The sequence below is a fragment of the Sminthopsis crassicaudata genome, chromosome 4, assembly GCF_048593235.1.
Source record: "Sminthopsis crassicaudata isolate SCR6 chromosome 4, ASM4859323v1, whole genome shotgun sequence".
Taxonomy (NCBI): Eukaryota; Metazoa; Chordata; class Mammalia; order Dasyuromorphia; family Dasyuridae; genus Sminthopsis; species Sminthopsis crassicaudata.
Window position 1 is genome coordinate 200,894,816 of NC_133620.1, and position 21,966 is coordinate 200,916,781.

General features: G+C 35.6%; 1 protein-coding gene across 1 annotated transcript; it reads right to left on the reverse strand.

Annotated features, from left to right (window-relative positions):
- Window positions 1–19,827: 19,827 nt before the first annotated feature.
- LOC141540690 (ran-binding protein 3-like) lies at window positions 19,828–21,190 on the reverse strand. Its single transcript, XM_074264697.1, has one exon. It carries the CDS (start codon window positions 21,188–21,190, stop codon window positions 19,871–19,873), a length of 1,320 nt encoding a protein of 439 aa, XP_074120798.1. The 3' UTR covers window positions 19,828–19,870.
- Window positions 21,191–21,966: the final 776 nt, after the last annotated feature.

A 21,966-nucleotide genomic window follows, 5' to 3' on the forward strand; every position in this document is an offset into this window, starting at 1 on the left:
GAAAGACATATATGAACTGATTCTGAGAGAAGTGAGCAGAACCAGGAGGACATTATGCACAGCAATGGTAACATTATATGATCAAGTATGATTGATTTAGCTCTTCTCAGCAATACAATGATCCTAGATAATTTCAAAAGAATCATGATAGAAAATGCATCCACATTCAGAGAACCAACTGATGTAGTCTGAATGCAGATCAAGGGATACTTTTTTCACTTTCTTTGTTTTTTCCTTTTTATTCTGTTTCTTCTTTTACAATATGAGTAATGTGGAAATTTTATTTACATGATTGCACATATAATCTATATCATATTGCTTGTCATCCTGAGGAGAGGGATGGAAAAGAATAGAGGAAGAAAAATTTGAAACTCAAAATCTTACAACATGAATGTTAAAAATGTCGTTACATATAATTGGAAAAACAAAATACTATTTACATTAAAAGCTTATCTTTTTCAATGCTAGCAATCAAACATTATTTATATAAACATTATTTAGAACATCTAAGTAGGATAGTGGATAGCTGACTATACCCAAGTTTTGATTACTGTTTAGTGATTTAAATTACTTACCTAGGAATCTGATTGATTCATAATGACATATGAACACATACATGTTGTTTGCCAAACTATACCGCAGTTATGCATATTTCACTAATGAGGAACAAGTCATGAAAAACAAACATCAAACCACATCAACACAAAATAGTGAATTAATACATGTCAAGCCACACAATTGTTCTTACTATACTTCTTTTCACATATACTATACTTCCAGTCATATTGGCCTGTTTATAATTTTCCTAAGTCCTCATTCCATTTCTAGCCTCTGTGTTTTGTTACAAACTGTCTCAGACCAGTTGAGATGTACTCACTCCTCATTTATCAGTATCTTTAACCTTCTTCCAAGCTCATCTCAAGTTCAATGTTCAGCAAGAAACCTTTCCTAAACACTGTAGTTCTTAGTTTTTACTTCTTCTGAAAGATGTGTATATCTATATCTATATCTATCTATCTATTTTAGATAGATAGATGATATATGCATGTAGATATATACATATACAGATAGACATATTTGTGTGTGTTTATATGTTCATAAATCATATCTATATGTCTGATTGCCTAATTTATATGTCATAAAAACTTGAGTTTCAAGTCTCATTTCTGACGCATATTGGCCAAGTAACTTTCAGTTAGTCATTTAATCTTTCTAAGATGTAAGTTACATAGAAAGTGCTGATCAGAGCAGCCAGATGGAGCAGTGGATAGAGAGCACCAGGTCTAAAATCAGGAGAACTTGAGTTCAAATTTGACCTCAGATATTTAACATTGCCAAGCTGTGTGACCCTGGAGACAAGTCACTTACCCCAATTTCCTCAACAAAAAACAAAACAAAACAAAACAAAACAAAACAAAGTGCTGATCTGCATTCTCAAGAGCTCCCTAAACCTATCATATCACAAATACAGTAGAAAATTCTATTTAAATGTTGTATCTCAGTAATAATAACTATTTATCAAGTGCCAACTATGTGCCAGTCACTATGCTAAGAGCTGGGGATACAAATAAGACAAAATAATTAATCTCTGCCTTCAAGAAGTTTATTTACAATCTAGTGCACACAGAAAAGGAAGATGAAAAACAAGGTAGGGGGCTGAGAATTCATTGGTATAGCACTAAATAAATAGATTAGTTTAGGGAGTATTGTCATCTTAATTATATTTGCTCGGTCTATCTAAGAGCACTGAATGTCTTTCCAATTATTTAAATCTGACTTTATTTTTGTGGCAAGTGTTTTGTAATTTTGCTCATATAATTCCTGACTTTCCTTTGATAGATATATTCCCAAATATTTTATACTATCAACAGTTATTTTGAATGGAATTTCTCTTTGTATCTCTTGCTCTTGGATTGTGTTGATAATGTATAGAAATGTTGAGGATTTATGTGGCTTTATTTTGTATCCTGCAACTTTGCTAAAGTTCTGAATAATTACTAATAGCTTTTTAGCAGAGCCTTTGGGGTTCTCTAAGTATACCATCATGTCATCTGCAAAGAGTGATAGTTTGATTTCCTCATTTCCTACTCTTATTCCTTGAATCTCTTTCTTGGCTTTTATTGCCGAGGCCATATATATATATATATATATATATATATATATATATATATATGCCGTTTCTAGTACTATATTGAATAGTAATGGTGATAGTGGGAGACCATGTTTCACTCCTGATCTTACAGGAAAAGGTCTAGTTTATAGCCATTACATAGGATGTTTACTGACGGTTTTAAATATATGCTCCTCATTATTTTAAGGAATAGTCCATTTATTCCTATACTCTCAAGCGTTTTTAGTAGGAATGGATGTTGGATTTTATCAAATGCTTTTTCTGCATCTATTGAGATGATCATATGGTTTTTATTAATTTGATTATTAATATGGTCAATTATACTAATAGTTTTCCTAATATTAAACCGGCCCTGCATTCCTGGTATAAATCCCACTTGGTCATAGTGTATTATCCTGGGGATGATTTTCTGAAGTCTTTTTGCTAATATCTTATTTAAGATTTTAGCATCAATATTCATTTATTGGTCTATAGTTTTCTTTCTCAGTTTTCAATCTACCTGGTTTAGGTATCAGTACCATGTCTGTGTCATAAAAGGAATTTGGTAGGACTCCTTCAATCCCTATTTTTTCAAATAGTTTATATAGCATTGGAGTTAGTTGTTCTTTAAATGTTTGGTAGAATTCACATGTAAATCCATCTGGTCCTGGGGATTTTTTCTTAGGGAGTTGGTTAATAGCTTGTTCTATTTCTTTTTCTGAAATGCTACTATTTAGACTACTTACTTCTTCCTCTGTTAATCTGGGCAAGCTATATTTTTGAAGGTATTCTTCCATTTCATTTAAGTTATCAAATTTATTGGCATAAAGTTGAGCAAAGTAGCTCCTAACTATTGTTATAATTTCCTCTTCATTAGTGGTGAGTTGTCCCTTTTCATTTACAAGACTAACAATTTGCTTTTTCTCTTTCCTTTTTTTAATCAGGTTTACTAAGGGTTTGTCTATTTTGTTGGTTTTTTCATAGAACCAACTCTTAGTTTTATTAATTAATTCAATAGTTTTTTTTTTACTTTCAATTTTATTAATCTCACCTTTTATTTTTAGAATTTCAAGTTTCATGTTTGTGTGGGGGTTTTTAATTTGTTCCTTTTCTAGCAATTTTAGTTGTAAGCCCAATTTGTTGACCCTCTCTTTCTCTATTTTATGCAAGTAGGCCTCTAGAGATATAAAACTTCCCCTTATTACTGCTTTGGCTGTATCCCACACATTTTGGTATGATGTCTCATTATTGTCATTTTCTTGGGTGAAGTTATTAATTATGTCTATGATTTGCTGTTTTACTCAATCATTCTTTAGTGTAAGATTATTTAGTTTCCAATTATTTTTTGGTCTATTTTCCCCTGGCTTTTTATTAAATGTAATTTTAATTGCATTGTGGTCTGAAAAGGATGCATCTACTATTTCTGCCTTACTGCATTTGATTTTGAGGTTTTTAATGTCCTAGTATATGATCAATTTTTGTATAGGTTCCATGAACTGCTGAGAAGAAAGTATACTCCTTTCTGTCTTCATTTAGTTTTCGCCAAAGCTCTATCATGTCAAACTTTTCTAGTATTCTTTTTACCTCTTTGACTTCTTTCTTATTTATTTTGTGGTTTGATTTATCTAATTCTGAGAGTGTAAGGTTGAGATCTCCCACTATTATAGTTTTGCTGTCTATTTCTTCTTGTAGCTCTCTTAATTTCTCTTTTAAGAATTTAGATGCTGCACCACTTGATGCTTATATGTTTAATATTGATAATGCTTCATTATCTATGCTATCCTTTAGCAGGATATAATGTCCTTCCTTATCTCTTTTAATTAGATCAATTTTGTTTTTGCTTGATCTGAGATGAGGATGGCTACCCCTGCTTTTTTTGGCTTCCCCTGAAGCATAGTAGATTCTGCTCCACCCTTTTACTTTTAATTTGAATGTATCACCCTGTTTCAGGTGTGTTTCCTGTAAACAACATATAGTAGGATTCTGACTTTTAATCCAGTCTGCTAACTGCTTCCTCTTTATGAGGGAGTTTACCCCAATCACATTTATGGTTAGAATGACTAATTCTATATTGCTTGCCATCCTCTTAACCCATGCTTATGCTTTTCTCCTTTCCTTCCCTCTTATCCCCCTACCCAGTATTAAACTTGTGAGCACCACTTGCTTTTCACAGCCCTGCCTTTTTAGTATCCCTCCCCCACCTTAAAGTTCCTCCCCCTATTTTACCCCTTTTCCTCACAATTTCTGTATTCCCTTCCCCTTAGCTTACTCCTTTCCTCTCACTTTTCAATGAAGTGGAAGAAGTTTTACCATAAATCGAATATGTCTATTGATATACACTATGTTCATCCCCCTCCTTTCTTTCTCTCAGATATAATAGGTTACCTTTGCCTTTTCATGAGATGTAGTACCACCACTTTACCCTTTTTTTATGATATAATTTCCTTTCCACCTCTAGTTTCTAGGACAAATTATACTTGTGTTCTTTACATATCTTTATGGAAGAAACATAGTTTCTCAAGATTTCTTTTTTACCTTTTTAGAAATCTCTTGAATTCTGTATTTGAAGATCAAACATTTTGTGTAGGTCTGGTTTTTTCATCAAGAATAGATGGAATTCATTTATTTTGTCCATCTTCTTCCCTGGAAAACGATGCTCATTTTTGCTGGGTAAGTTATTCTTGGCTGCATACCAAGTTCCTTAGCCTTTCAGAATATTTCCAGGCCCTTCGTTCTTTTAATGTGGACACTGCTAGATCCTGGGTTATCCTTATTGTGACTCCTCCATATCTCAATTGTTTTTTTCTAGCAGCTTCCAGTATTTTTTCCTTTGTCTGATGGTTCTTGAACTTGGCCAATATATTTCTTGGCGTTTTGATTTTAGGGTCCCTTTCAGTAGGTGATCGATGAATTTTTTCAATGTCTATTTTCCCCTCTGTTTCCAAAATGTCTGGGCAGTTCTCTTTGATAATTTCCTCGAAAATAGTGTCCAGGATCTTTTTTTCCTCACATTTTTCAGGGAGTCTGATTATTCTCAAATTGTCTCTCCTGGATCTGTTTTCCAGGTCTGTTGTCTTTCCAATAAGGTACTTGACATTCTTTTCAATTGTTTCATTTTTCTGGTTTTGCTTGACTACTTCTTGGTTTCTCCTTGAGTCATTCATTTTTACTTGTTCGAGTCTAATTTTCAATGATGTATTTTCTTCACTCACTTTTTTATATCTTTTTGTAATTGTCCAATTGAGTTTTTAAGTGAGTTTTTTCTCCTATGGAATTTTTTTCCATTTCATCCATTTTATTTTTTAGAGAGCTGTTTTCTTTTTCCAGCTCACTAATTTTATTTCTCAATGATTTGATCTCTTTATCCACTCTGGATAACTTCTCCAGACTCTCTTGCCAAGCTTCCCTTTCCTTTTCCCATTTCTCTTCTAGCTCTGTTGTGAGAGCCTTTTTGATTTCCTCTATGAGATTCTTTTGTATTGAGGAGCAGCTCATATCCCCCTTAGGGGATTCCTCTGGAGACAATCTGCTTTTAGTGTCCTCAGTGTTTGAAGTCTGCTCTCTCTCCACACAGAAGCTGTCAGTGGTTAGAGCCCTTTTAAATTTTTTGTTCATTTTGTCAAGAGCAGAATTGAAGAAAACAAATTGACAAGAGAAATAATTGGTCTGTTTTGGAGGGGGGATGGGGCTGGATGGTGTTACCAGGCTTCCCCTACAGACTGGGGGAGACAGAAGCGAGGCACTAACAGGACAGTGATGGCTATGCTGTGTCTGCACTGTGAGGCTCTAAGAATGTGCTGAGTCACTCTGGGTGGTGGTGGGAGTGGCCAGTCCCGAGAGACGCTAGCTTTCTGGGGTTTTATTCTTCACCTCTGGTGTTTACACCTTCTCTGCTGATCTTGGCTTGCTGCCAAAATGGAATATCCACACTGGAGTAAAAGTCTTTTCACAGAAATGGCAGAGATTATACCCCCCTCCCTCTGGTCTACAGTGTAAGCTGCCTGTCTCGCTCTCACTCCTGTCCTCAGCCTGCACCCAGTCTGTTTGTCCCCTCCCCCAAGCAAACACAGACCTTCTCTGGCGAATTTCAAGGATGTCGTCTGTTGGTGATTATTTGTGGGTTTCTTTTCCGGTCAAGCATTAACTCCGAGGCTTATCATGAAATAAGTCCTGAGAGAAAACATGAAGCTCAAGCAGCTGTCTGCCTCTACACCGCCATCTTGGCCGGAAGTCTGTTTTTTGTTTTCTTATTGTGTCCCCAGTGCTCACTCAATACAGTGTTTTGTAAAGAGTACATGTTTAAAGAATTTTGAGTAAAATTAAAAATCAATAGCCTAGATTCTCATTTAAGAATCTTAGAATTGACAAATAGAAATAGAGATATTTATTAGTCAATTTGCAATGGAAACAATTAAGAAGAATTTTCATATTATTGTAAACAATAATATTGTTTAAACAGTATTACCTTAGGAAGGGAGATAGATTAAACTTGAAGGATTTTATGTTAATTCCCTTACCAGAGAATTGATTTAGGTACCCAAGGAGTTTGCCTCTAGCTAGGACTCCACCTAGAGACTCTCTAATGTGACTTGGAACAAATGAATTTATCTCTCTGGGCCTCAGTTTGCTCATCTATAAAACATGGCAATTGAATTAAATTATGTTTAAAGTCTTTTCCAAGACAAATGTTCTATGATTCTTAGTCAAAGAAAAAAGTTTGGAGCAATAAAAGCAATAAGATGTATTGGAATTCTCAGTATATCCAATTTGCCCCCTTTCTGGGCACATTACAATGTTTTGTGACACATACTTAATAGTACAATTTGTGTCCTTTTATCATTATTTGGATCTCATTTCCAAAATCCTATGGAATTTTGAAGCTCCCGTGCTTCAACTTGTAATAAATATTACATTTTTTTTTCAGTAGAATTCTTCCAAGTGATTAATTGGAATGAATTCAGGAACTCTAATAGGTACATTGGAGACTCGTGTTTTCTAGAGTGTTAGTGCCAGAAGCAGTTACTTATGAGAAAAGTTAATGTGTGTACCTGCCTCATTTCCCATATTGCAGTTTGTTTATTCCACTAATCTCTCCTATTTCCCAAAGCAGTCTCTGAATGCTTTCAGTATGAAAATATTTATAGTCCTATAAAATGTGACTTGAAATTGGAAACCTAAGTGAAAATTGGAAATAAATTTTGCTTGTCTCTTTAGAAATTCAGTAAATTGATGTTTGGAAGATTCAAGAAAACCAAATCATGGAACTATATTTATATTCACAATCTCAGGCCCATCTCTGACATATATTGACTTCATGACATTGGGCAAATCACTTAAACCTCTCAATAGTCTAGATACATTTCTAAGATTATAAATTAAATATTGGTTAAGGGTATTTCCTCACTGGGAATTCCCTTCACCACTGAAATCACAGATTCAATTCAATCTCTGTTCATATTCACAGTAGGAGAAATGTTCTAAATTTATGGCAGCTTTAGGGACAACTATTCATAGACTAAATGTTTCTAAAAATTATATATATATATGTATAATATACATATATATATGTATATATATATATATTTAATCAACAAAAATCTTTCTTCTTATCTTCCCTAGCCCTACTTGTCAATAAATAATTATTATATGCATTATGCTATGATAAATAAAATATTTAAAGTTAAATAGCACATGGTTCTTATCTTCAAGATTCTTAGTCTACTAGAATATTTATACAGAAGAGGTAAGTAACCTGCAGATAAGTATAACACAATTTAAAATATGACAAGCTCACAGGAAGAATACTATTGCAATTGCTCTTTCAGGTTACTAATGACTTTCTGGTCAAATCCAATGGTGCTTTTTTTAGTTCCTAACTTCTTTGACTTAGCAATGCATAGAATTTGGACCACATGTACCAATATACTCAGCAACACTTGGCTCATACTCTACATATACCTTTAATCCTTTGGATTTTGACTCTGTGGATCAGCTTTTCCTACTGAATACCACATCCCCATCACCCTGGCATTAGAGACATGACACTCTTCTAATTCTTCTCTTACATCTTTAACCAATCATTTTGCCTCCTTTACTTTTTCCTAATTTTATTCCTAACCTCTTTAATGTGACTGTTCTTCAAGGTTCTCTCATTTACTATTTTCTGTTCTTTTCTTTCTGTTTCCTTCTGTCCCTTTCCATAGCTTCATCTATTACTTCCATGTAGATGGTGCTTAAATTTATATCTCTAGTCCTGACCTTCCTTCTAAATTTCAGGCCTACATTTTCAACTGCTATAAGTGAATTATGTAAAAGAAATTTAGAATCCATGAATGTCAATATCTTTACTTTATTGATGAAGAAACTAGCATCCATAGAAATAAAGTGATTAGTTTATAGTCATGCAGCAAAGTAAGTAAAAAAGTCAGGACTCAGTTTAAAATATTACTCTATCATTCAATCTTAAAATATACTCCCTGAATGTCCTACAAGAGCCCCAAATTCAATGTGTGCAGAACTGAAATCATTATTTTTCCTTCAAATCTACTTTGTCTTCTGTTCATTATCTCTATCTGTGATATATCATTTTTATGTCATATTTACAAACATAGCTATTCTTTTATCTCTTTATCTCACTCACTATATTAGATCCATTTGATTCCATATATGAAAGATATCCCACTCTTTTCCCTTCTCTCTAGGGTAGAATGTGGGGGGAAGCTAATGAAATATTCAATTTACGATGGCTATGGGACATAACAGCTTAAAATATACAATAGTTGGAGATGCAATATAGAGGTCAGTAGAAAGGTAGATAAATGTATTGGTGAATCATTTGTAAAGAACTAAAGCCGAGTATATGGGAACTGATAAAATTACTAAATAAATGTATAGAAAAAGGAGAATAGTGTCCAAGGCAGAGCTTGGGGATATTTACTGGAAATGGGCTCCACCTGGATGTAGATTCAGAAATGGTAGTCAGGTAGAAGGGGAAAAAGTGAGTAGATGGTGTCAAAAGATTATCAGCAGTGTCAAATGCTGCTGAAAGGTCAAGAAAGAAGACAAATTAAAGTCAATTAGATTAGGCAATTAAAAAATCATTGTTATCTTTGGAGAGAACAGTTTGAACTGAATGATAAGGTCAGAAGCCAGACTGCATGCAGTTAAGAATAAAATGAGAGGGGGAAAAGTGAATGCATCAATTATAGAAAACCTTTTCAAGAATTTTAGCCCACAGAAAGGATACAAAAAAGATACAAAATGACATCTATCAATGATGAAAGGATCAGGTGTGAGGTTTGTTTGTTTTTTGGAAGATATGGAGAAGTTTAAAAAGCAAAATTGGCTCACTGGGAAAGGGATTACAAAAGCTCATTAAGAAAAATAATCCCTTAAAAATTAGAATTGAGCAATGGAAGCTAATGATTTTATGAGAAATCAAGATACAATAAAACAAAATCATAAAAAGGAAAAAAATTGAAATATCTCATTAGAAAAACAACTGACCTGGAAAAATAAGTCAGGGAAGAATAATTTTAAAATTATTGGTCTCCCTGAAAGTCATGATCAAAAAAAAGAGCCTGGGCATTGTTTTTCAAGAAATTTTCAACTTTTCAAAAAACATTATCCTGATATTCTAGAACCAGAGGGTAAAATAGAAATTGAAAAAAAATCCACCAATCACGTCCTGAAAGATCCCAAAATGAAAACTCCCAGAAATATTAATGACCAAATTCTGGAACTTTCAGATCAAGGAGAAAATATTGCAAACATCATGAAAGAAACAATTCAAGTGTAGTGGAGCCACAATCAGGATAACTCTAGATTTGGCAGCTTCTACATTAAAGGACTTGAGGGCTTGGAATATGATATTCTGGAGAGCAATGGAGCTAGGACATCAGCCAAGAATTACCTACCCAGCAAAACTGAGTAACATCCTTTAGGGGGAAAAGTGGATATTCAATGAAATAGATGATTTTCAAGATGAAAAAAAGGAGAAGCATAAGGAGGTAATCAGGAAAGTGATATAAGGGACTTTATAAGACTTTGTCTGTTTACTTTCCTACATGGGAGGATGATACTTGTAATACATTAGAACTTTCTCATTATTGTGGCAGCTTAAAAGAGTATATATAGACAGAGGGCACATATTTGAGTTGAATAAGAAGGGATAATACCTAAAAAGGATTAACTTAAGAGGTAAGAAAGGAACATACTGGGAGAAAGGAAAAGGGAGAAGTGGAATGGTGTAAACTATCTGCCATAAAAAAGAGACAATAAAAAGTTTTTACAGTGGAGTGGAAGAGGAGGAGAAGTGAATAAACTTAAAGCTCATCAGAATTGGCTCAAAGAGGAAATACTATACACACTTAACAGGGGTATAGAAATCTATCTTACCCTGTAGGAAAATAGGGGGCGAATGAATGGGATACTGGAAGGGGGAGAATGATAAAAGAGAAGGCATACTAGGGGAGAGAATGATCAGCAGCAAAACACTTTTGAGGACAGGCAAGGTAAAAAGAGAGAGAAAATAGAATAAATGGGGGGGATATAGTTAGCAATAATAATTGTAAAAATGATTTTGAAGCAATTATCTCTCTCAAACATAGAGGGAACTGAGTCAAAATTTATTTTAAAAAATTAGAAGCCATGGCTCAATAGGTAAATAATCAAAAGATATGATATATGCCCCAAAGGCATGCATATCCTTTGACCTAACAATACCACTACTAGAAATGAATACTAAAAGAGATTTTTAATAAAGGAAAAAGATCTATATGTATCAAAATATTTGTAGCAGCTCTCTTCTCAGGGGCAAAAAAATGGAAATTGAGAGGATGCCCATCAATTGGGGAATGGCTGAATAAATTGTGATATGTGATTGCCATGAAATATTATTGTTCTATGGGAAATGATGATCAGAATACTCTAAAAAAACCAAACAAACAAACTTGGAAAATCCTCCATGAACTTAAGTAAAATAAAATGTACTATAAACAAAATAAGAACAATGTTCTGGGATTACCACTTACAAATGACTTTGCCATTCTTGGCAGGGTCATAATAAATGACTACTCTGAAGAATTTATGATGAAAAATCCTATCCATATTAGAAAAGAAACTGATTGTGTCTGTATACAGTTTAAAGCATATTCTCTCTGTCTCTTTCTCTCCCTTCCTCATTCTCTCTTTCTCTCTCTCTGTCTCTGTCTCTCTCTCTCTCTTATTCCCTTTTTCTGTCTCTCTCTCTGTCTCTGTCTCTATCTCTTTTCTTGGTTGACAAAACTTAGTGTTCAGTGGTAGCTTCTCTTAGAGAATGTCTTCTTCAAAAACAATTGAGCTATTCAAGCTTCCTACACTTCTTAGAATGTAGAATATTTCTTTTAAATTTGAAACATTTAAAAAATATTTCAGTATCTGTTTTTGCTCCTTTATAATTCTTAAAATCCATATAGGGCATACCCTTATACTATCTTCCTAGATTTTTATCTAGGAACTTTGTGATAGGACTAATATCTAACTACTCTCAGCATGGAATAGGATTAGGCCTCTTCTCCTGCACTCAGGCATTAGTTTCCTTAAAAGAAGAAAATACATTTCCTAGAAACTTATTGGCTCCAGTTTCCAAGTTGAAACTGTAAGTCACTTAAAGTTAGTAGATATACCAGAGCTGACTTATTTCAGCTCAAAAAAGCAGATTATTAAATTTTCAGGAATTTTGGAAACTGGTTGTTTTAACATAGTCCATAAACAAGTTCATTGAGTGCCTGCACTGATAGTTATTTGTTGCTTTATAGTGTTGACAATACAGTGAATTTTTTATACATTATTGTCAACTTTAAATGTTAGGGTTTTAATAATGAATATTTAAAATTGAGCTTAACTGCATTGTTTTCATTAATGGTGTTAATATAATACTGAGAAGAAATACTAGAGGACCTATAAAGTTCTTAAAAAGTCTTCCTGAGATCAACATTTGGCATTAATTTAAATCATTGATCATGATTTCACTTAGCAATTCAATATTTTAAATAAAACAAGTTAATAATTTCTGGATGAAATTATTCTATTTATTATCAATCTAATAAAAACCAAATTGAGCTAGAAACAGTAAGTTATGAATTTGAAATTGAAATTATTAAAATTGGTTGAGGGCTAGTACTGAGATGGGTAGCATGTAGTTTATGAGCTGCTATTGCTGAATGACATACGTATCCTGCATTACATATGCATTATTCTTGTTCTCATTCTGGTTTGGCAAAGGGATTAGCTAACATTAATTTCTTGCAAGACATTGCTCTAATGATTGACACTTTCAAAGAATTTTCATTACTTTCATTTGCACTGAAGTCCAGATCAACTAACATTCAGAAAGTGTGAAAATTAATCAAATGCACAATAAGAGCTTTGGAAAATTTAAAGATTGATAAAGATTGGAAAGCATGACTCAAGTAGAAGATTTGATTAACTCAGATAAGTTTAAAGACATTCCATTTAATAAAAAATAATATGCTCTTTCTAGGAATATGTTCATAGAAAATATAATTCAACACATGAAATTATATCTTTTATTAGACAGGAACAATGATGAAAGTATTTTGAATTATTTTGATTTATTAGAACCATCTCCTTGGTCTTATAAAGAACTAACTTTACTGTGAATACCTAGAAGATATTATAAATTACATTTTAAAACATAAAATTAAAGGGAATGATTTTCAGGACAATACTGAATAATCAAAAAAATATTACAAATCCTGGTATTGCACAAAAAGTTAAAAAAATGTCAGCATTGCAATCAGCAGTGCTGATACTGAAAAAGGTCTCAGTTTAACGAATATAATTTGTATGACTGAAAAATGGCATAACAGTAGATCACAGATCATATTTAATAACAAATATATTTTTAAAAGTCTGTATACTGATATGAAACTCCATTTAGTTATGTTGTTTATGTATATTGGTTATGTATATAAATTGGTTATGCATATGAAACTCCTACAAAAATCAATAAAATCAATTATCTTTATGAAGTTCACAATAAAGAATATTATATACTTTATTATTATTTGTAAATAGTGCTTTACATATTCTTTATATCAACAAAGTTTATCATAATTTACATATACATATATATCTTTTTGAGAACCAAATATTAAATATTTGACAATACACAAGTGCCTAAGCCCATTAAAAGTCCCAACCACATGGAGCTTAGGATTTTCAGATATGGTGAGTGCTTGTGACCAAACAAATCAGCTTACCCTAATGATTTGATGACTTAGACCCATTTCTGTGAAGAGGGGAGAAAAAACTAGCAAAACTGAAGATAAATGCTTGCTTATCCGGTTTCATGTCCTGCTATGGAAAAATAAATATTTTTTCTAATCCTTAATGACTTAAGAATGACTTATTTCATCCCTAAATCAAATCTCTACTGAGAGAGCTTCCAACAGCTGTTTAATAGATATTTCTACCTTGATTTTTTCATGTCTTCATATTTCTGAGCATGGCCCTTTACCCATTATAACATTATTCACCTTTTCATAATCATAAGTTCATTGAACTCAAGATGGGATATTTAAAATTTAAAGAACATTTAATGTACCTCTTTAGTCGACAGATTGAGAAACTGAGTCACAGAAAAGTTAAGAAACTTTCTTAAGTTTCTAAGGGAACTTAGGTCACCCATTTAATTGATTTTAGGAGTAGGATTTTGTGAATATGTCTAAAGTATATTTTAAAAATTTGTTCATTATTAGCTTTTGTAATGAAAAGTCCCTAATTAGTTTTACTAGAGAAAAAAGTTATCTCATTTTGGTCATATGGAGTATATGCATATTTTATTGTTCATTTTGGTCATTACCTAAGGTACTTTTAAAATAAAATACTATTCATGTAAATATAATTAGAATGATTTTAATAAGAATTCCAGGAGGTTTTGCCATGTTATTGCTAAAAGCTATCTTGAAATGATCTTTAGCAAGTCATAAAGACAATGAAACTCCCTGTTCTCAAACAGCCACTTACTTGTTCAAAGGTCTAATGAGTCTCAGTTTAATTGTCAGGTAGTGATGATAGGAAATGGGAAAGCTGCAGCAGCTTTCATGATGACAAGAACATGTCTGAGAGCTAATTTTAGTTTGGTCTCCTTGCTGAAAGGCATGAGAAAGATCTTTGTGGAGAATTAAATAAAACTTTGGGATGCAAAGGAAGGCTCATGATGACTAAGAACTTCATGGTAATTAATGTAGCAAAGGCTTTCATCATTTCAGAAGTTATATATATTGGCATACATGCTTCCCAGAAGAACCACTTAAAGAGAAAAGATTAATGATTAAAAGAGGGTATTCCACAGAACGTAGGACAGAGGCTCTGATTAACTTAGATTTCAGCAGCAGAAGTCTCATATAAGAACCTTTACATGTCTAAATTCAGCCCTATAATTCCTGAGAAGAGGAAATACCATCACTTAAATGAATTAGTAAAGCAAGCATTTTAGCTGTAATTTTTCAAAGTAAATTTCCATTGGGGATCTCATGCCTCCATTTCAGGAGAATATTAGTAGTATTGGTGCTTTGCTTAGATATTGAGTATGTGATATTTTTTATGACACCATTTGAGACTTAGGGAGAATGTCCATATGGATTATAAGATATCAGAACTGAAATGGCTATCAGAGGTCATATAGTTCAACCTTTACCTGACCAAGAACCCCTTCTAGAAGGGAAAAAAAAAGTTTCACAGAATCATATATTCAGTGTTATGAGGGAACCATGTAATCTTACTTATATTTGACCAAGTATATTATTTTCCCCCAAAATGGTCATAAGACCATAGGTGCAAAAGTCCTCAGAGTCTAATCTATACCATAGAAGTAAATAAACTTCTCTATAGCTGCATATTAACTTTTACATGTCAACCACCAACATATAAATATCTCTACATATCAGGCAAATTGAAGGAAGGCAGCATTGTATAGTAGAAAAAGTTCTGGTTTTGGAGTCAGAAAATGTAGAACTATGACCAAGTGACTTCGTTTTTCTAAGCCTCAATGCCCTCATCTGTAAAATGATGGGGTTGGACTAGTTTCTAAGTCCTACTTCTAAACCTATGTATGACAAGTGTATATCTAGCTTTTAAAGGTCTAAAGTGAGATAGAGCCCAATGAGAACCAGTGTTCTTGTATGTACCATTTATTTTAATAAAATCTCTTATCTGTATAAAACTTGACAACTTTCAAATTCCTTTAATAGACTTTATCTCATTTGGTTGCCACAACAACTTCCCTCTTTTTTTCTATCTGATAGAGGTTAAAGGAATTGAGATATAAATACATGGAAGGTTAGTTAATATTTATCTGAAAAAAGACAATCAAACTCTGAAAAGTCTAGTGGTACTTCATCCAAAGAAAATGGGCAGGGATTTTAGATTATGTGTGGGAGGTGAAGAGACAAACTTGAAAAACTGTGTGGCATTTAAAGAAAAATGGAAGAACCCTTAGGGTGATCTGACTGAGATTTAGAAGTCCTGAGTTAAGAATCCATTTTTATGAAAATACATTGTCAAAAGCAAGGAATCATTATGGCTGTACCTGACTGCTTATTGTTGTAGTAATAATAATTAACAGTTAACTGCTTCAAAGTTTGCAAAGGATTTTACGTATATTTGTTGAGCCCTGCACTAATCCTCTGGGGTCAGTGCTATAGGTTTTATTAAAATCTTTTTAGAGAAGAGGAATTTGATCATTCTCGTATAGCTAGTAAATGTCTGTAGTGGTTTGAACCAGATCATCCTTATTATCTCATACTGCAGTGGAAGAGAAAGATTCCAAAAGAAGTGAAAGGTAAAAGACCTTGAAAGGATATATTTATCGGAGTAGAATCTTAGCCAAACAATCAAATTAGAAGAAGGAAACAAGCATTTATCAAACTCTTGCCATGTGATGGGAACAATAAATGGTAGCAAAAATCAGATAAGGATCTTTCTGGTTGGTGGCTGCTCTTGTTGAATTTCCTTTCATATTCTAAACAGAGGGAGTGCTGAGAGATTTAGATTATTAGGAAAATTTATCCATTTCTACATAAATAATTGTTCATTTCAGCTTTCTTGGAAAGGTACATTTGGCTTTATTTAAAAAGATTGTCAAGTGTTTTATTTTGTCTTATGAAAATGTTGCTTATATCACATTGGATTTTTCAGAAGCTTTTTTTCAAATGAAGGCTGTAAAAAACTTACTCTATAATGTGAATGAAATGGAATCAATCAATCAAAAATACAAGAATCAGGGAAAGCATTTCTAAGTGTCTAAGTATATAAAAATAAATTCATAGAAAGAAGTTTTACAACTGCACCATACATTGCCAAAGCAAAAGCCATTATAAATGGAGAGAAAAAAAAGATGCTGTCAATAAAATCTACAATTTGAAAGATGTAAAACAGAAAACTGTGTATGTCAGAGATTGAACATCCTAGTTTCAAAGTTTCTGTGGGTACACATCCCCTAAAGCCATAATTCATGAGGCTCTTACAATATATGTGCTTTTAAATTGTGAGCTAGAGCAAAAGCAAGGTCAAATAAAAGCATTCAGTGAAACATGCCTAAGAAAAGTTGGAATAATAATTTCTCCCCATAAACGTGGGGTTAATTTTCCAAATAGTTATTGAATTGTTTCAGTTGTAAAGTTCTTGAATTGTGAAGGTCCGGTCGTCTGCTCAATTATAATCCTCTGGGAGGAGATCTTTTAAATCTTTTCCTCTGTGCACAGGTTTCTTGGGAGCTCTGAATCTCCTCCAGCTCTTGTCTTTCCCCAAATCAAACTGGTTTCCTTTCAGCCTGCCTGGTGTCACCACTCTATCCCAGAGTAGATTCTCTCAGACCCAAGGCTGCCCTTCTTTTATCCTCCCAGAGAATGTGCCTGTAAGAACTCAGCAGGGCGTAGGGAAAAACTTCCACCAATGAACTTGCTCCTCTTAGAATTCCTAAGGTATAAACTCCCTATAAAGGCCGGAAACAAAGGTCTGAGCCAGAGAACTGTCAAGTCGACCTGAGTTCTCACCTTGTCACTGTCCAGACAACCTGAGTTCTCACCTTGTCACTGTCCAGACAACCTGAGTTGTCACCTTGTAATCCTAACATCTGTCCCTTTCTTTTCATTTAGAACATAGGGTGGTCATGACCTTGAAACATAAATCCATCAATATGGGAGGTATTACACATAATTACATAAATTACATAAGCACATAGTAATATAGTAACATAGTGACATAATACATGCTAGAAGTATGTAACAAATAACATGATCAAATAATCATAAATTGAGAATTCATAAATGTCCATAAGTTCATTGTCCATTAATCTCATCTTATGTTAGGAAATCCAATGATTCCTGCTGGTTTTAAAGTTCTTTAACAGTCTTCTTATCAGCCATGGTCTTTCAGTGTCAGATGTTTCTTAGATCTTCTCCTTTGCTTTAAGGTCTTTCTCTTTTTCTCTCTCTCTCTCTGAGTGCTTGTTGCCACCTATCTGTTTCCTTCTTCATCTGTTTCCTTCTTTCATTAAAATACAAGTAAACCCTCTCTCCCAGGCAGTTGACCTATCTAATTTCCTTCTATTTACCACTTTCTAAATCTCTTTTCATCATCTGGCAATTGCATTGGAGTTGTATGCACTGGACATAGCCCTGTTGGTTTAAAAGGCCTGCATTCTCCCCAAGTGTAATCTATTTTTGCAATCGGATTGCCTTTTGGCTGACTGATCAGGTAATCCCTTTCTTTCATGTGATTGCTTTTCAGCTGATAGATCAAATCAGAGTCCTGACCTCCTAAAGGCTCTTTGGGTGTAACCTCAGTTGCAATCATTCCCCACCTATCCTTTGCTTGATATCTTGGAGCTGGGCCCCACTTCTCATTTCCCTGGGTCAATCTGCATTCTGAGGCCCAGTGAAAGCCTTTGTGACATTTTGGACATGGAGTTTTAGGTCTTCTTTCACCCTGTCTTCTCACTCTATCTCCATATCTACATTGAGCTCTTAGGGGTCCAATTTTTCCACATTGGAAACATGGACGAATTTCTCTAGAAATCCCTGGCCAGGAGGGACCCTGTCTTTCCATGTTCATCATAGTCTGGGTGTAAAAAGCATTTGTTCCCACTGTGGCACATAGTCTTATGATCTCCTCTAAAGGAGCATCTTTGTCTAATCCCCATATAATTCTTTTGCAAATCTCATTGGCATTTTCCTTAGCCAGACGTCTGGTCATTATTTCTGTAGCTGCATCTTCTCCAATAGTTCTCTGACAGCAGTTTGTAGACGTCCTACAAAATCCGCAAAAGGTTCATTGGGACCTTGCTATATTTTAGTGAAAGCCTCTCCCTGATCTTTCTGTCCAGGGAGGACACCCCAAGGTTTTATTGCAGCCTTAGAAATTTGCTCATACACTGTCATGGGATAATTAATCTGCTCTGAATTCTCTCCATACCGACCTTCACCAGCTAGCTGGTCAAAAATGAATTGTTTGTTAACTCCTGTTTCCATATTATGTCTGACTTGAATTCTACATAATTCATGAAAGTCTGAAAGCCACAAATTTTGTCCAGGTTCTAAACACATCCCAGCTATGGATTTCTTTCTTTTTAAAATTTTTTTTTATTAATTTTATAATTATAACATTTTTTGACAGTACATATGCATAGGTAATTTTTTACAACATTATCCCTTGTACTCCTTCTGTTCCGAATTTTCCCCTCCTTCCCTCCACCCCCTCCCCTAGATGGCAGGCTTTCCCATACATATTAAATATGTTATAGTATAACCTAGGTACAATATATACGTGCAGAACCGAATTTTGTTGTTGTTGTTGTATTTGGAAGGTAAAAATAACCTGGGAAGAAAAACAAAAAATGAAAACAGTTTACACTCATTTCCCAGTGTTCCCTCTCTGGGTGTAGCTGATTCTGTCCATCATTGATCAATTGGAACTGAATTAGATCTTCTCTTTGTTGAAGATATCCACTTCCATCAGAATGTATCCTCATGCAGTATCGTTGTTGAAGTGTATAATGATCTCCTGGTTCTGCTCAATTTCACTCACTAGCTATGGATTTCCAATCATTCAAGGTTAGGATTTCATAAGACAAATTATCTAGTCACATTTTAACATAAGATGATTTAGCCCCATAAATAGCGCAACTTTTTTTCAGATACATAATTTTATTGAAAAAAAATTCTTTTTTTTTTTTTTAGGCTGGGGTTAAGTGACTTGCCCAGGGTCACACAGCTAGGAAGTGTTAAGCATCTGAACTCGGGTCCTCCTGAATTCAGGGCTGTTGCTCTATCCACTGAGCCACCTAGCTGCCCCCAATTTTACTCAAATCTAAAGGAGTGTGGCTTCGATGTTTTTGCCCTAAAGAGTAAACCTCTTCAATGGCAGGATATGCATGTATAAAATCACTCGTCCCAAGGAGGGCTTGTGAGTGACAAGCCAATATGCCATTTCAATGAAAAAAGGGGGAAGGAAGGTTATTTTTCTGCTCATCAATATGATGAGCTTTCGTGTCCCAAACCACATTCCGGCAGTTTTCTGAGTCTGCTTTGTGTGGAATCTACTGATCCAGGCCCAAAAAACCAAACAAACAGAACAGGGATGCATGGTTCCTAAGTCCTGGAGCCGCCAACACTGCCTGGAACGATTGCGGCGCTGCCGGGGGAAGGGGGGAGAGTGGACAAGCAGCAGCCTTGCAAGCGGATGAGCTTCCAGCTGCTATGTGCTCCCGCCGGTCTGCCCATCCCCTTCATCACCGGTGGACTCTCCAGTGGATGCAGAAGGAGCCAGAACATCATCATCGCTGTCCTCCTCATTTGACTGTGTCACTTGAGGCTCTGGAGCTGGGATCTTGGTCTCCTGTTCTTGTTCTATCCTGCTGCGCAATGCTAAGATCCGGTGATGCAGTGCTGCATACAACTGCCCAGTATCTCTGGAGCTGGCGGAGATCAGGAACACTTTGACTCCCTGACCCTCAGTGTCCATGGCTGTGATTCGAATGCTCTTCTCATTGGCTTTGTCAATCTGCATCTGTGCCCACAGCTTGGTGTTGAGCATAAGCCGCAGGCTCCCCTGGGTCCGCATTACCAGTCGAGATGGTAACGTCCCATCATCTGTGGAAGCCATGTCATTAAGTCTGAGTAGTCCTCTGCCTCTTTCCACCCAAGACTGTGATGTTTTGTCAAACACAAACAACTTGCCTTGGATCTGTAATACGTTGCTCTCTGCCTCTTCCCCGGTGATCACTTCCACCTTTTCTAGTAAACACTTCCGGGCTGTGGCCTTGGTGTAGGCAGCTGCTGACTCTGCCAGTGACTCTGAAACATTATTAGCTTTCTCAGGGGTGGCTTCTAGGGAGGAGGATTCTGAGCCGGATTCAGCAGCAGTATTGTCCTTGCTGACATCTCTACTAGATTCACTGGGTTTGGGTGGATTCAGCACTCTTTCACTCATGTTCTGTCCAAATATAAATTTGTTGCTGGAGGCACCAGCAGTATTCGTTGAGTTCTCGAAACCGGAGCTGATGTATTGTAGGAAATAGTTGGTTAGAGAGGGTGTTTCAGAGCTCGGATGCCCTGCATTCTCTAAGTCACTTGTTGCAGCATTTTCATGTCCTAGCTTGTCAGCAGATTCAGAAGGATTCCTCAATGCACTATTATTTATTGATTCAGATGGAGCTGCTCCTTGACAGTCTGAAGGTACCTTAGCACCATTGGTGCCACTGTTAGGAACTGTTTGTAAAAGTACCTTTGGCTGGGGAGCTTGTAATACTGCTGAGCACAGCACACTTCGCTGCTCTTCCTTAGGTTTCTGGCTTGGTAGACCTGCACTGGGTGCCTGACCATGGATCAGTGTGGGAGGCTTCAGTTGGGATCCATTGCTCTTTTCCTCTGACTGTGATGGAGGAAATGGAGTTAATGAAGAAGTTCTTTCCCGTTTTACAGGAGGACAGCAGTTTCCATCTTCTCTGTCGGAATCTTCTCTATCTCCTGGACTTGAACCTTCAGCGGATCTCTTTTGAGATTTCAGTTTCCTCATGCTTACTTCTGGGATAGAGAGACTGTCCCAGAATCAGGATCCTGTCTGTCCCTGTTCGGGAGCCAAAATTGACGTGGGGCGCTAATATGTAACGTTCTTGAATTGTGAGGGTCCGGTCGTCTGCTCAATTATAATCCTTCTCTGGGAGGAGATCTGTAAAATCTTTTCCTCTGTGCACCGGTTTCTTGGGAGCTCTGAATCTCCTCCAGCTCTTGTCTTTCCCCAAATCAAACTGGTCTCCTTTCAGCCTGGCGTCACCACACTATCCCTGAGTCAATTCTCCCAGACCCAATGCTGCCCTCCTTTTATCCTCCCAGAGAATGGGCGTGGGATAACGCAAGGGCTTCTGGGAAACATGACTTCCACCAATGAGCTTGCTCCTCCTAGAATTCCTAAGGTGTAAACTCCCTTTAAAGGCCCTAACCAAAGGTCTGAGCCAGAGAACTATCAAGTCGACCTGAGTTTTCACCTTGTCACTGTCCAGACAACCTGAGTTCCCCCCTTGTCACTGTCCAGACAACCTGAGTTCTCCCCTTGTCACTGTCCAGACAACCTGAGTTCTCCCCTTGTCACTGTCCAGACAACCTGAGTTCTCCCCTTGTCACTGTCCAGACAACCTGAGTTCTCCCCTTGTCACTGTCCAGACAACCTGAGTTCTCCCCTTGTCACTGTCCAGACAACCTGAGTTCTCCCCTTGTCACTGTCCAGACAACCTGAGTTCTCCCTTTGTCACTGTTCAGACAACCTGAGTTCTCCCCTTGTCACTGTCCAGACAA

Excerpts from the sequence above, each read along its gene's own strand:
- LOC141540690 (XM_074264697.1), bottom strand. The coding sequence starts at position 21,190 with ATGAGGAAACTGAAATCTCAAAAGAGATCCGCTGAAGGTTCAAGTCCA.